Source organism: Myotis nattereri (assembly GCF_964212035.1).
Source record: "Myotis nattereri genome assembly, chromosome: 14".
Lineage (NCBI taxonomy): Eukaryota > Metazoa > Chordata > Mammalia > Chiroptera > Vespertilionidae > Myotis > Myotis nattereri.
The window spans coordinates 33,519,791-33,535,329 of record NC_138089.1 but is presented as its reverse complement, the minus strand read 5'-3'; the positions used below and the strand labels follow the sequence as shown (position 1 = coordinate 33,535,329).

The 15,539-nt window shown below is 38.6% G+C and overlaps 1 protein-coding gene across 1 annotated transcript in view; it reads right to left on the bottom strand.

The window, feature by feature from the left end:
* Nucleotides 1-1,268: 1,268 nt before the first annotated feature.
* The window catches only part of MSL2 (MSL complex subunit 2), a 31,406-nt gene continuing 17,135 nt past the window's right edge, over nt 1,269-15,539 (bottom strand). Inside the window, exon 2 of the mRNA XM_081106171.1 lies at nt 1,269-5,136. Coding sequence (XP_080962297.1) covers nt 3,542-5,136 — 1,595 coding nt within the window. The 3' untranslated portion in view covers nt 1,269-3,541. The remainder of the gene's footprint in view (nt 5,137-15,539) is intronic.

Sequence of the window (15,539 nt, the reverse complement as noted above, 5' to 3'; positions counted from 1 at the left end):
GGAACAGGGTTTGGGAATGAGAGGTTCACAGGGATCAAAGAGAACTTTAGTCTTATATATAATACATTCTTTTAAAAGAATATGTAATTGATTATTTAGGTACCTAAAAATACTTTTTTTTTTAAATATATTTTATTGATTTTTACAGAGAGGAAGGGAGAGAGATAGAGAGTTAGAAATATCGATGAGAGAGAAACATCGATCAGCTGCCTCCTGCACATCCCCCACTGGGGAAGTGCCCGCAACCCAGGTACATGCCCTTGACCGGAATCGAACCTGGGACCTTTCAGTCCGCAGGCCGATGCTCTATCCACTGAGCCAAACCGGTTTCGGCTAAAAATACTTTTTAAAAGGAGGGAAAGCCCGGCCTGTGTGGCTCAGCTGTTGAGTGTCCACCCAGGAACCAAAAAGTCACTGGTTCAATTCCTGGTCAGGGCACAAGGATTATAGGCTTGATCCCCAGTAGAGGGGATGCAGAATGCAGCAGATCAATGATTCTCTCTCATGGTTGTTTCTCTCTCCCTCTCCTTTCCACTCTGAAATCAATATATATATATATATATATATATATATAGATAGATAGATAGATAGATAGATAGATGATAGATAGATATAGATATATATAGATATATATATAGATATATAGATATACACACACACACACACACACTAAACATTATTAAAGGGAGAGAGAAAAGTTAAAATACCATCCAAGTGTTAGATTCCAATACCATACTTTGAATTTAGTATTTTTTAAAGCATTTTATATTTGTTACTATGATACGGGGAAGGAAATTTTACTTTTCATATGTTGTAAAACTTACTTTTCTTCTACAAGGTCACCGCAGAGTTGTTTTAAGCAAACTAGATAGAACACAGTAAAGTAAAAGGAATTCTTACCCTTACACCTCAGCATGAAAATGTACACTTAATGAAACTAACAAAGGGATAAACTCTCAGCTCTAAAATTTCTATATTCTAAGATGAAAGATCATTTGATCACTTATGTTAATAACAAAGACTCAAAAGAACAAGTGAAAACATGTCATATTAAATGCTGTTATTATTTTGGTAGTATCAAATCCTGATGAAGTAAATCCAGTTACTTCAGTAATAATTTCTTAATCATCCCTAGTTAGCCGTAACTCATGGTATAAAGGAAAACAATGTAAAAATCAAGGCACTGTATTACTTCCCCAAATGTATATAATATAGGCCATTCAGAGCATGCTATCCCAAACTTTTCAGTATTCTACAACATAGAATTAGAAAACTAACATTTATTGATAGATTTAAGGTGTAATACAGGTTTCCAAAATGTGGCAGTGTGAATACCAGCATAAAAAAGAGAAACTTGTGCTAAAAACAACCTGAATTCATCATTGGCAATATTACATAACAATCAAGGCCCTCACATACTAAAGACTTCCACTTTTTCTATATTGCCAACCTCACATGCATTAAAAAAACATAAAACTAAGATTATCAAACTTGGGAAGCAATAAGGTACTCTGTGACTTTTAAGATCATAATATTAGGAAAGATTGGGAGATTTGCAAAATATATCCTAGTCACCCATGTGTACAATCTCATTTCTAGTCATTTTTGCAGTGATCATTAATGAATAAAGAACAGATTTACAAGTTTATATATATATAGCAGGGCATCTGGGTTCAACACAAAACTGTTACAAACTTTAGGCAAATACATGTTTCATGAGACACTGCTAACACTTGAGGAATTAAATAAAATTCCAAAACTTGGAAAGCAAATAAAGACAAGACAACTAAGAAGCATTTTCCACCATTTACTCTTGTTATCAAAAATAGTTCAACTCTTCTTGCAAAACAAAACAAAATAGTACATACTGGACACATACATCACATTTTTCTTCCTATGGCTTTAGCCCACCCCCACCCCACCAAGAGACAAAAAAAAAAAAAAAAAAAAAAATAGCTCAACAAGAAAAACAACTCTACCTGACCACATTCACAGAAAATGACACCAGGATACACTACAAAACAGAAGGAGGTGTCATCTGCTCTGTGTCCAAGGTTTCTTCTCCATGTCTTGTCCTAGGTGAGTAACCATCATTGAACATGCTGTGTGCCAAATCAAAACGTAACTTCAGCATATGTCAGATCTCACGAGAGATGGTGAACGTAAAAATTGGAAGTTTTCCAGCAGTATTTTTCTTTAAATAAGCACTGTCAAAGCAGCAACTCTTCTTTTAAATCATAAGGTCATTTCTTTACAACCTAGTCAGTCCTTGTTTTATTTGGGCTGTGCTCTTTCAAGCAACTGACCAGACTTCCCTTCAACAGAATGTTTGTGACTCACTTGTCTTCCCCATAAAAATTAAAGGGAAGAAGTGCATTTAAACTGAAACATAGTTTGTGCTTTACATGCAAAAGAGCATTCTAAAGAAAATCATCCTAGCTTCAAACCTACCTAAATGCAGAGGCTTCATTAAAAAAGGCATTTTTATTAGGCCTCTATATAGAAGCCTTCATAACAAATAGCACCCTAATAAAAAAAAAAAAAAGCATATTTAAAATAATCTGTGGCAAACTATTTGAGGAAACAAAAAATCAAAGTGGCCAATAGCAGTTAAATATAATGCAAAAATCTGGATACATTTGGGGGCATTATTCCAAAATTATTTTAAATACATCCCAATTTCTAAATAAAACGTTTACATATTTTTAGTTGTCACATACTATAATCTAAACTCAATCAGCTTCAGAATAAAACTGCTCTTCTCCACTTCATTTATCTAATTAGAACATTGCGCACAGTGAAGAAAGGATCAAGAATTTTTTCCCTAGAAATAAGTCAGACTTCACTAAAAAAAGGAGCTCAACTCACAAAATTTTGGTAGCATAAATAACTAAACATAGGCAGTCTGACAGAATTTCAGTTTGTTCACCTTTAAAAGGCAGATTTCTTCAACATTCTAATGAGGGGCAAATTTTTTTCATAATACTGCTGATTTAAGAACTGCTACATACACCAGTAGCCAATTTTCATGATCAGAAATGGTACTGTCAGCATATAGATTGAGCTGGACACATCAGCTTTTCAACAGGAGAAACATCAATGGCATCTGAAGATAGCAAGCACTGAGTCTCCTGAACAAACAATGGCTACATTTCACAAAAACTTAGCACAATCTTTATGGACTGACTAGATACCACTTCCTTACATTTAATCATAAACTTTGATTATGCACAAAGCATGACCATAAACCATGAGGTTAATGTTATCTTCCTTGCCAAAGTTCATTTTGTATAAATCAGTTGCATCAGCATTTGTTCTCAAACTATGAGGTTCTGTAAGAACTAAGGACATATAGTTGTAGGGTTACTCCTCCATTATCTGCAAACTATTTCCCCGACACTAACACATATAACTTAGCAATGAAAACACTTGATACAAGTGATCTATATGCAGGAGCTCCGGCAAGTTAAACCAACAAAACCATAGCTGCCTTAAACTGTAGCTATTTCCCTACCAGAGGCAGGTTTAAAGACCCACTGATTTAACAGTCGAATCTCATGTCTATAGCTTCATCCAAACTTTTATCATCATGGGTACTGGCAGCTAAAAATGTCGTTACTGGGGACCCTGTGACATTAATTACACTGGTGCTGGTACTAGCATTGCGCACAGCAATGCTAGTCACATTAATGCCCAAAGTGAGCCTGGTCTGCTCCAAGGCCTTTTCTGGCACAGCAAATGCCTCCAACTTCTTCTCCCCATTGGCCATATAGGAGTTTTGGCAGCCACGACATATACAATCTAAGCAGGCTTTGCGGTTAGAGTAGCAAGGGCAGCGTTGGCCGCGGCATGTAAGAACACTTGGATTTTGAGTAGCACGCCCACATTTACACCCTTTCTTTTCCTGGGTTTTTTTACACACAGTCTTGGTAGGACTTCCTGGCATAAAATGATGACTAGGAATCTTTTCCTTTACTGTTTTGTCTTTTTTAAGAATACCTGGCTTGGTTTTAGAGTGAGATTTCTTGGATCCATGGTCATGACTCTTTTTCATGCTTTTAGTAGATAAAAGTACAGTTTTGCTGATTTTAGGTGTTGTGCCTCCATTGGGAACAGTTGCTATAGGCTGAAGAGAAATTTTGCTCTCCCGTTTCACTGTCACAGGAACAGATGCCCCCAATGTTGGGCCTCGGATAATGGTAGAAATTGGAAGTGGCTGAACTTTCTCACTGTCGCTTTCTGATCTGGATCGTTTTCTATTCAATTTTGCTACCTTCGGAGTTGCTGCTGTACATGATAACCCATGAAGTGCAGGACTGGTGGACATAAAAACATTATGGCTAAGAGACTGGGAAGAAAGCTGCAGAAAAGGTCCATTGGATACATTGGATACTTCCAAATTGGGCTGCAAATTAGGGCAACAAACCTCTGTATTTGAAACAGTTTCTAGGCTGCGGAGTACTTCCTCAACACTCAGTAACAGAGAATCACCAGGTTTTATATCTTCACTGAAACTGCAGATATCAATGCCTGTGGAGCATAAGTCAGTGGCTACCGTGTCACAGACAGGTGGCAAGCTGTCAGACAGATCTTCAGTTTTTATGTCAACAGTGTTACATACATCAATCGTATTTGAATGTTCAGGGGAAGGAATATTTATACCAAATCTATCTATTGAAAGTCCATTATAAATAGGCAAACCATTGATAACAGAACTGCCGATAGCAATGCTGAGGGTACTTTCAGATATTGGAGATAAACTAGCTTGAGGATCAGTTGTGGGTTCTGAGGTCGAAGGTAAAGGGGAATGTGTCAAAGGCAAAGTAAAGGATGAATCTGAGGGTTTTTCTGTCTCCTCACAAAGCAATGATCCATCATTAAGCAAAGCCAAAATATCAGAAGAACCGTCGACTGCTTCTATTATATCGCGTGCCAATGTAGTCTGTGTTATATATTCACATAGTTTTTTGTAGCAGTTCACTAGGATGCTTAACTGCTTGTTTTCTTCAAACTGCTCATAGTCTTTGCACCAACTACATGAAGGTTTCATCATCATTTTCTTGCCTTTACAAGTTTTGCAGACATAGTGTTGGCAGGTGGAGTTGGTGGGTGCAATAGGATCTTGTAGCAAATGTCCTAAGAGGGGGGAGGGGGGGAGGAAAGCATAGATTTTAGTAAAATAGATTTACAATTTCATATACTGAATAAGATGAGATTTTTAAGTCAGCTATTAAAATTGAGATGGGTTAAACTCACCAACCAGACCAGATAACAAAAAATACAGGGTGGGGCAAAAGTAGGTTTACCGCCCTCAGCGGTTTGGCTCAGTGGATAGAGCGTCAGCCTGCGGACTCAAGGATCCCAGGTTCGATTCCGGTCAAGGGCATGTGCCTTGGTTGCGGGCACATCCCTGGTGGGGAGTGTGCAGGAGGCAGCTGGTCAATGTTTCTAACTCTCTATCCCTCTCCCTTCCTCTCTGTAAGAAATCAATAAAATATATATTTAAAAAAAACAAAGTAGGTTTACAGTTCTGAGTATGCCAATGAGTTTATTCTTGTATTATTATTTATTAATTATTGTATAATTTTCCATAGAAATAACTGTAAACATACTTTGCCCCATCTTGTACATCTTACAAGAAATGAAAAGTAGCTAACTTTACTTTCATGCCATATTCCCTATTCCTTTATATCAAACCAGAATTTCCCTCGATTCTGTGTCTCTTCCCCAAACAGTATGTTCTGATCCACTTATACTTTTCAGTTAAGGCTATAAAGAGGTAAAGATCAGTCACCAAAAGCACAAACTAGGACATCAACCTAATAATGCTACATAATACTACAATATATTGAGCAAAAACATGTTATTTATTTATATTTTTAGTGGTTTTACAGAGAAAAAGGGAGATTTACTATTCCACTTATTTATGCAATCATTGGTTAATTCTTATATGTGCCCTGACCAGGGATCAAACCCACAACCTTTGGTGTATCATGACAATGCTCTAACCCAGCCATGGGCAAACTACGGCCCGCAGGACGGATGCGGCCCGTTTGAAATGAATAAAACTAAAAAAAAAAAAAAAAGACCGTACCTTTTTATGTAATGATGTTTACTTTGAATTTATATTAGTTCACACAAACACTCCATCCATGCTTTTGTTCCGGCCCTCCGGTCCAGTTTAAGAACCCATTGTGGCCCTTGAGTCAAAAAGTTTATCCACCCCTGCAGTCTAACCAAATGAGCTACCCAGCCAGGGCCCATATTATTTATTTTGTGTTAGACCAGCGGTTCTCAACCTGTGGGTCATGACCCCTTTGGGGTCGAACGACCCTTTCACAGGGGTCGCCTAAGACCATCCTGCATATCAGATATTTACATTACGATTCATAACAGTAGCAACATTACAGTTATGAAGTAGCAACGAAAATAATTTTATGGTTGGGTCACAACATGAGGAACTGTATTTAAAGGGCCAGAAGATTGAGAACCACTGTGTTAGACAATGAGAAAAAGATATGAGCAAAAGAAACACACACCCCCGCCCTCCCGCCCTCATTAAACATAGTTTGAGGGTACTAATCAGTTAGTACAAAGGCATCTTCACAGAAAGATATAATTTCAAACGATTTTAATACATAAATACTAATCATAAATTAAGAAAATCAAAATGGAGTTATGAAAAAGAATGATGTCCATTTATTAAAAGCAAAAAAGGAGTACTACTAAGAGGTAATATGCAAATTAACTCTCGAGCCCTCAAAAGATGGCTGCCTACAACCAGGCCGGCAGGGGGTTAGTGAGGGAAAACCAAACAACTGACAAGCAGGCTGCGTGGGGCAACCAGGCCAGCAGGGGGGTTAGTGAGGGACAACCAGGTCGGCAGGAGGGGGGAGTTGGGGCGACCAGGCCAGCAGGGCAGGAAGTTGGGGGCGACCAGGCAGGCAGATAGGTGAGCGATTAGGAGCCAGAGGTCCAGGACTGTGATAGAGATGTCCGACTGCCAGTTTAAGAAACTGTGATAGAGATGTCCGACTGCCCAAGGGGTCCTGGATTGGAGAGGGTGTATTCTGAGCTGAGGGGAACCCACACACACACAAATTTTGTGCACCAGGCCTCTAGTATAAAAGTAAAAGTGATCCCCCAGACTTGCTATCACTCCCAAATTACAAATGGCCTATTTATATGAGCCAGGAAGGGAAAAACAAAATAGTAACTGCTCCTTGGTTCCCAATTCAGGACAAATGGTTAGTAATTAACTCACAGCAGCACGTGTTTTCTCATACACATTCCATAATTTAAGACTCAGGTATAAAAAAGAAGGTACCTCCAGCTACAGCCAAGTGTAATCACCAAGTCCTCTAACTTAGAAGCAACTAGAATCAAATAAGATCTACGGTAGCCAAAACAATTTTGAAAAAGAACAAAAAGTTGGAGGACTTAAACTACCAAATTTCCAAAATTTCCATAAAGCCACAAACATCAAGATAATGTGGTAATGGCAAAAGGACAGGCATATAAATCAATGGAACAGACCAGAGAGTCCAAATCAGTTGACATTTGTGGTCAACTGATTTGTGTGACAAGAGTACCCAGATAACTCAATAGAGAAAAGAGAGTATTTTCAACATAATATGTAGGACAATTTGGTATCCGGGTCTGATTCCGGTCAAGGGCACATACCTTGGTTGCAGGCTCCTCCCCAACCCAGGCCCTGGTGGGAGCTAGTGCAGAAGGCAACCAATTAATGTGTTTCTCTCACATCGTTGTTTCTCTCTGTCTTTCCCTCTCTCTTCCATTCCCTCTAAAAATCAATGGAAAAATATCCTCGAGTGAGGATTAACAACAACAACAAAAAGTAAAAACTAATGGCATACCGCTATACACCTATTAGAACAGATAAATTCAAAATGACAAATAATACCAACAGCTGGCAAAGATGTGGACAAACTGGAACCTTTCTATATTATCAGTATGAATGTAAAAGGGTAAATCATACTGGAAAACAACTGGTAATTTTTTTAAAAGTTAAACATACATTTACTATACAAACCAGCAATTCTTCTTCTAAGAACCTACTCAAAGGTAAATGAAAGTGTATTTCCATGTAAAGAGATGTATGTGAATATGCATAGTAGCATTAGTCATAATAGACAAAAACTGGAAATAATCCAAATGTCCATCAGCTGGTGAGTACATAAATAAAATGTAGTATATTCATACAATAGAATACTGTTTAACAATAAAAGAAGAAAAAAAAACTATTGGAAATAGTTTTTTTCCAAGAAAAAAAATATGATGAACTTCAAAAACATGCTAAGTGAAAGAAGCCCGATGCCAAATACGTCATTGTATTATCCCATTTATATAAAATGTCTAGAAATGGCAGAAAAGGAAAAATAGTGGTTGCCTAAGGCTAGCAGTGTGAGCAGGGATTAATTGCAAATGGGCACAATGGTACTTTTTGGAGGTGATGAAAATGTTCTCATATCATGGTGTTGGTTAAGCAGTAAGTCAAGGCCCCAGTAGTTGGAATTTCTTAGAATATCCTTCACTTAATCTAAGGAAGGGCATAGGGACATATACTAGTACATATGCACTTAAAAAAATGTTATCTGCCCTAGCTGGTGTGGCTCAGATGATTGATCATTGTCCCGTGTACCAAAAGGATCCAGGGTTCAATTCCCAGTCAGGGCACATGCCCAGGTTGCAGGTTTGGTCCCCCAGGGTGGGTATGGGAGGTAGCCAATCAATGTTTCTCTCTCAGATTAATGTTTTTCTCCCCTCCCCTCCCCTCCCCTCCCCTCCCCTCCCCTCCCCTCCCCTCTTCTCTCTCTCTCTCTCTCTCTCTCTCTCTCTCTCTCTCTCTCCCCCGCCCCTCTCCCTTCCTTTCTCCCTAAAAAAATCAATAAAGCCAGGCAGTGTGGCTCTGCAGTTGAGCGTTGACCCATGAACCAAGAGGTCTCTAGTTTGATTCCTGGTCAGGGCACATGCCCAGGTTGTGGGCTCCAACCCCAGTACGGGTCATGCAGGAGGCAGCTGATCAATGCTTCTCTCTCATCATTGATGTGTCTCTCTCTCCCTCTCCTTCCTCTCTGAAATCAATAAAAATGTTTTTTTAAATCAGTAAGAACATTTTTTAAAACTGGGTAGGAGAAATTAAACAAAGTGAAGTGAACAGGGATAAGACTCAACTATAGCGTTTTAAAGAAAATCCTTCAAAATCAAAAACAAAATGAAACAAGTAATTGTAATTTTACATCAAACTGATATAACCAATCAGAGATTAACATCTTTAAATAACTTTATAACACAGAATATTAACTCTAAACCTCTTATCCTCTTTTTTTGTTCGCTTTCAGTAATTACATTGTTGGTGGCAGTGCTGATAGTTATATTAAGGGGAATGTGGGGAGACAGAAGAGGGTAAAGGGGGAATAAATGGTGAGGAAAGGAGATGACTAGGTGGTGAATACACAGTACAATATATAGATGATGTATTATAAAAGTGTACATTTGAGCCCTAACCTGTTTGGCTCAATGGATAGAGCATCGGCCTGCGGACTCAAGGGTCCCAGGTTCGATTCTAGTCAAGGGCATGTACCTTGGTTGCGGGCACATACCCAGTAGGTGCTGTGCAGAAGGCGGCTGATTAATGTTTCTCTCTCATCGATGTTTCTAACTCTCTATCCCTCTCCCTTCCTCTCTGTAAAAAGTCAATGAAATATATTTTTTAAAAAAGAAGTGTACATTTGAAACCTATGTTACCCCAAGAAATTCAAAATTCTAAAATATATATGGAAAAGAAATAATCCCAATGAAAATAATTTCAGTAAAGTAAAAATTGATAAAAATGGTTTAAAGAATTAAACTATCTCAATGGCTTCATTTTGGCACTCGACAAAAATGCATTATATAATTCTAAACTAAATGGCATATATACACAAAAAGAATATTTACCAGCCAACAAAACACTGTATTTATTTGCCACCACCACCCCTCCAGAATTCCTCTTTCTGGTAATGCTTCTATTACAGCAACAAGGATTGCCTAATCAAAAACCTCAAATCAGGCCCTGGCCAGATAGCTTAGTTGGTTAGAACATCATCCCAATATACCAAAGTTTCAGGTTCGATCCCCAGTCAGGGCACATACAAGAATCAAACAATGAATGCATAAATAAGTAGAACAAATATCTCTGTCTCGCCCTCTTCTCCCTCCCTTCTTCGCTCTCTTTAAAATCAGTAATGATTTTTTTCCAATAGCAAAAACTTCAAATCATGTAACTAATTTTATATAAATCTTATTTGTGGTTAATGAAATGACACTTGAGGATCAGGAAAAATTAACCAAGACTCACAAGAACATCATTCTGAAATGCCACATTCAGAAAGGAAAAAATACACACAGACAGGTCATTAATGATTAAAAGCAATATAATAACATTTCTCCAAGAAGCATTCTTGGAAACTAGAATGCTAAATAGTCAGGAAATTCACAAGAAGACTCAAATCTTATGATATTTAGATATATGGAATATATGAAAAAGCATCTGGAAAAGAGATCTCTGTAATAATACCTCAACCAGTTTTACCAAAATAATGAAAGAGAAAAATAGAAACAGCTCAGCCATTGTAGCTCAGGGGTTGAGCATCGACCAATGAACCAGGAGGTCATGGTTCAATTCCAGGTGAGGGCACATGCCCAGGTTGCAGGCTCAATCCCAGTATGGGGCATGCAGGAGGCAACTGATCAAATGATTCTGTTTCTCTCTCTCTCCCTCTTTCCCTTCCTCTCTGAAATCAATAAAAACGTTTTTTTAAAAAAACAGTATAGACCCCAACAGCTGTAAAGTATGTGGCATCCTATAGAAAACAGGAAGCAGTTTTCTGCTTTTGCTGATAATGCAAGCAACATGAAACAGAAGAGGTCTCATAAAAGATACATTTCAGCCCTAAGGGATTTGGCTCAGTGGATAGAGCGTCGGCCTGCGGACTGAAAGGTCCCAGGTTCGATTCTGGTCAAGAGCATGTACCTTGGTTGCGGGCACATCCCCAGTAGGAGATGTGCAGGAGGCAGCTGATCGATGTTTCTCTCTCATTGATGCTTCTAACTCTCTATCTCTCTCCCTTCCTTTCTGTAAAAAAATCAATAAAACATTAAAAAAAAAAAAAAAAGCTCAGCCTATATACCAGTCTAAGAATTTACAGCATCAGAAATCTTAAGACTGTCTGTGTACCAATTAAAGATATGTGTACATATGTATAGTATATGTGTAAAATAAATAAATATGTGCATACTAAACGCATATGATTAGGATGAGCTCATTTTCCAAAGTGATGTCACTTTAGTTAGCATTACCTACTTATTCATCTTTTAAAAATACGGTCTTATTGATTTCATAGAGAAAAGGGGAAAGGGAGAGTGAGAGATAGAAACATCAATGATGAGAGAGAATCATTGATCAGCTGACTCCAGAAAGCCCCCTCCTGGGAATTGAACCTGCAACCAGGGCATCTGCCCTCACCTCCTGGTTCATGGGTCGACACTCAACCACTGAGCCACACCAGCCAAGCTACTTATTCACCTTATTGCTATGACTTTTTTCTAGTTGTAACAATAAACTGATGCTGATCAACCCCAATATATACATATACCCTATTCCTGTAGTGATTATACTGAATCTGGGTCATAATCCATTCAGCCTAGATTCAGTCTCTAATAGCAATATCAAAGCACATATAGAGAATAGGAAAATAAACTTCTACTGATGTCAACAGCCTGAAATAGGGCCTAAATAATAATCCTTCCATAGTCCAATACACTGGATCTAAATATTCCCATTCTCCACTTTTTCCAAAAGAAGAGCTAATTATTTAGGCTATCTTCATTTAAGAAAACATTTCTCTAGAAGTTTTCTTATACATTTAGGTGCACCTATATTGGGTGCAAATATGTTTACCAGGGTTATATCCTCTTGTTAGATCGATCCCTTTAGTATTATATAGTGACCTTATGTAGTGACCTCTCTTGTGATGGCCTTCATTTTAAAGTCTATTTTGTCAGATATAAGTATTGCTACTCTAGCTTTTTTTTCTTTTCCATTTGCATGGAAAAAAATTTTTCCATCCCTTCACTTTCATTGTTCGTGTCTTTTGTTTTGAGGTAGGTCTCTTGTAGAAAGCATATAGTTGGGTCATGTTTTGTATCCATTCAGCTCCCCTACGCCTTTTGATTGGAGCACTGAATCCATTTACATTTAGGGTTATCATTGAGAGGTATTTATTTATAGCCATTTTAATTCTGTATGGCTAGGTTTCTCTCTGTTTCTTTTTCTCAGCAATCCCTTTAGCATTTCTTATAATGCTGGCTTGATGGTGATAACTCCTTTGCCTTATTTTGTCTGGGAAGCACTTTATTTGACCATCTATTTTGAATGATAGCCTTGCTAGATATAGTAATCTTGGTCTCAGATCCTTGCTTTCCGTTACCTTGGCTTAAATACTTCATGCTGTTCCCTTCTGGCCTGTAGTTTCTGATGAGAAATCAGGTGTCAGCCTTACGGGAGTTCCTTTGTAGGTTAACAGTTTTCTTTTCTCTTGCTGCCTTTAAGATTCTCACTTTGTCTTTAATTTTTGGCATTTTAATTGTGATGTGTCTGGGAATGAGTCTTAAAGTTTTAGGTTCTTCTTGTTTGGGATTCTCTGTGCCTCCTGAACTTGTGTGTCTTTTTCCTTTACCAGGTTAGGGAAGTTTTCTGCCATTATTTCTTCAAACACCTTCTCTATTCCTTTGTCCCTTTCTGCCTATTCTGACACACTGCTATTCTAATATTGTTACGTTTCATATTGTCCCACAGCTCCCTTAAGCTGTCCTTCTGTTTTTTTAATTGCTTTTTCTTTTTGGTTCTCTGAGTGATATTTTCAACTGTCTTCTAATTCACTGATTCGATCCTCAGTTTCCCCTAATCTGCTGTGTAATCCTTCCAATGTGTTCTTTATTTGTGTTCACTCTTTATTTCAGACTGTTCTTTTTTCATAGTTACTATATCTTTTTTCATACTGTTGAGCACTTTTACCATCATTACTCTGAACTCTGTTTTAGATAAATTTCTTGTCTCTGCTTTATCTCTTCTTCTGGAGAATTCTCTAATTCTTTCATTTGGGGGTTGTCTCCTCATTTTGGTTCTCTGGGTTTGTGACTATGTACTATTAGGTAGGTCCTCTACACCTCTCAATCTCTAGTGCAGGGCAGTGTTAAAGGCTGTTTCTGACAAATTGGATCAGGGAAAGACTCAAAGCCTCCAGAGACCACCTCTGTCTACAGACTAGTACAGTGATTCTCACCCTTGGCTGCACATTAGAATCACCTGGGAATCTTTTTAAAATCCTGATTTCTGGGCCTCATCCTCCAGAAATTCTGTTTCTTTGTTACTAATGTTGTCACCCCAACCCATAACAAAGAAACAGAATTTCCGGAGGATGAGGCCCAGAAATCAGGATTTAAAAAAGATTCCCAGATGATTTTAATGTGCAGCCAAGGTTGAGAACCACTGGCCTAAAGGCTAATTGTTTCTTTTAATCTCTTAAGTGGCCTCAGGACAAGGTGTTTTCCAATAGGGTGTGTGGACTGTTCCCCCCAGGCAAGGCAAATGTCTATGTGGGAAAGATGTCCTCTGCTGCATGAGGGAATGACTCAGCCCAGGAAACTTGGGGTGTCTGCCTTCTGAGCTCTATCCCCCAAATCCCCAGTCCTGGGTTCTGCTCTCACAGCTCTAGTCCACTTCACCCTCCCTCTGCCAGAGAACAAGGTGGGTGGCTCCTCAGGGAATTTTTGTGCATTGGCCCTTCAAGAGGGTGCCCAAACGCCTTGCAGACAGCACCCCACTGCTTTTCACAGCTAGATGTTATATGAGTACCCTCCTCAGATTTGGTGTTCTCTGCTGGGGAGCCCAGCTTGGGGATTAGATCCCAGACTTCTCAGTGACACCCCCCCCACCCCACCCCCCCCCCCCCCCCACACACACACACACACACACACACACTGCTGAGATCTCTCTCTGGGACTTCAGTTGCTGTCTTTGGGCACCCGGCCAGCCCTTTTTCGCCTCCGCCCCTCCTACCAGTCTCTATGTGGTCTCCACCTTCAGTCCTTGGGTATCAGGGTTCTCTCCCGTGAGTTTTCCGTTGATTATTCAGGAAGCCTTTCCGTATTTCAGTTGTAATTCCAGCTTGTTCCTGCAGCATCCACCTACTCTGCTGCCATTTTTAATCTCCCTGGTAGTTTTCCTCAATCACTTAAGTAAATAATTTCTGGAGTTCAGCTGTATGCCAAGCACTATGCTAAACTGCCACTGTCATTTAACACGGGATTCTCCAACCTTTTTTATATCTTGAATACCAGAACCAAAATTACAGTCCCAAGTTTTCAAACAATAACTAGTAAGATATCTCCTAAATACATATACACATGAAAATAATCTAGGTTCAGCTAAGAACAAAAATGACAACACCACAAAAAGATCGTATGTGTCACCAAATGGGCACAAATGAAATAACAGTTTTTGGACAATTAAAACTTTTCTTTTTAAGCTTGTTTTTAGTCTTGCAGAACCTGTGCCCAATAGTTTTTTGCAGGCATATGTTGAAGTCTAAACCTCTTTAAAATGTTTTGATTTGGCAAAATTCATTATTATGAGTACTACTATAATAATAACTTCAAGTCAAAGAAAAATGAATTTTAAATGAAAAAACCCTCCTAAGAAGGCAGCACCATTTTCCTTTTTGTAGGGGTTTCATAACCCTTGTCTGTTTTTCTTTTTTAAATTTTTGATTGAGCAGCCCTTAGAATATATTCCTTTAAACTTCCACACAAGTTTATTAATAGTAAACCAAAAAGCAAATACATGTCTCAAAAAATCCAACAGATCCAAATGACAAATTAAGGTTTCAAAAAAATTAGTTCTCTAAATATTTAAGCAGCTATATCCCAGACCACCATTGTGCTTTAATCACCTGGATTCCAAAACCAACAAACTGTTTTAAAATATCTAGCACATTGCCCTAGCCGGTTTGGCTCACTGGATAGAGCGTCGGCCTGGGGACTGAAGGGTCTCGGGTTCGATTCCGGTCAAGGGCATGTGCCTTGGTTGCAGGCACATCCCCAGTGGGGGGTGTGCAGGAGGCAGCTGGTCGATGCTTCTCTCTCCCATCGATGTTTCTAGCTCTCTATCCCTCTCCCTTCCTCTCTGTAAAAAATCAATAAAATATATTTTAAAAAATAAAATATCTAGCACAAATAGTCATAACAGAAAAATATGCATTTTAATTAAAACTGAGAATATGACAGATCTGCATTAATCACAAAAAATAGTGATACACAGATTTCATTAACTAAATATGTATGCCAGGGGAGTGAAGAATGAGGGGGAGGGGGGGAGACAAAAATCTGTTTCCAGTTGGGAAAAGGAATACAACTAGTTTGCTGAAAAATGAAAATCAGTGAACACTGCAACTTTAAAAGTATGAATGTTACTCAAG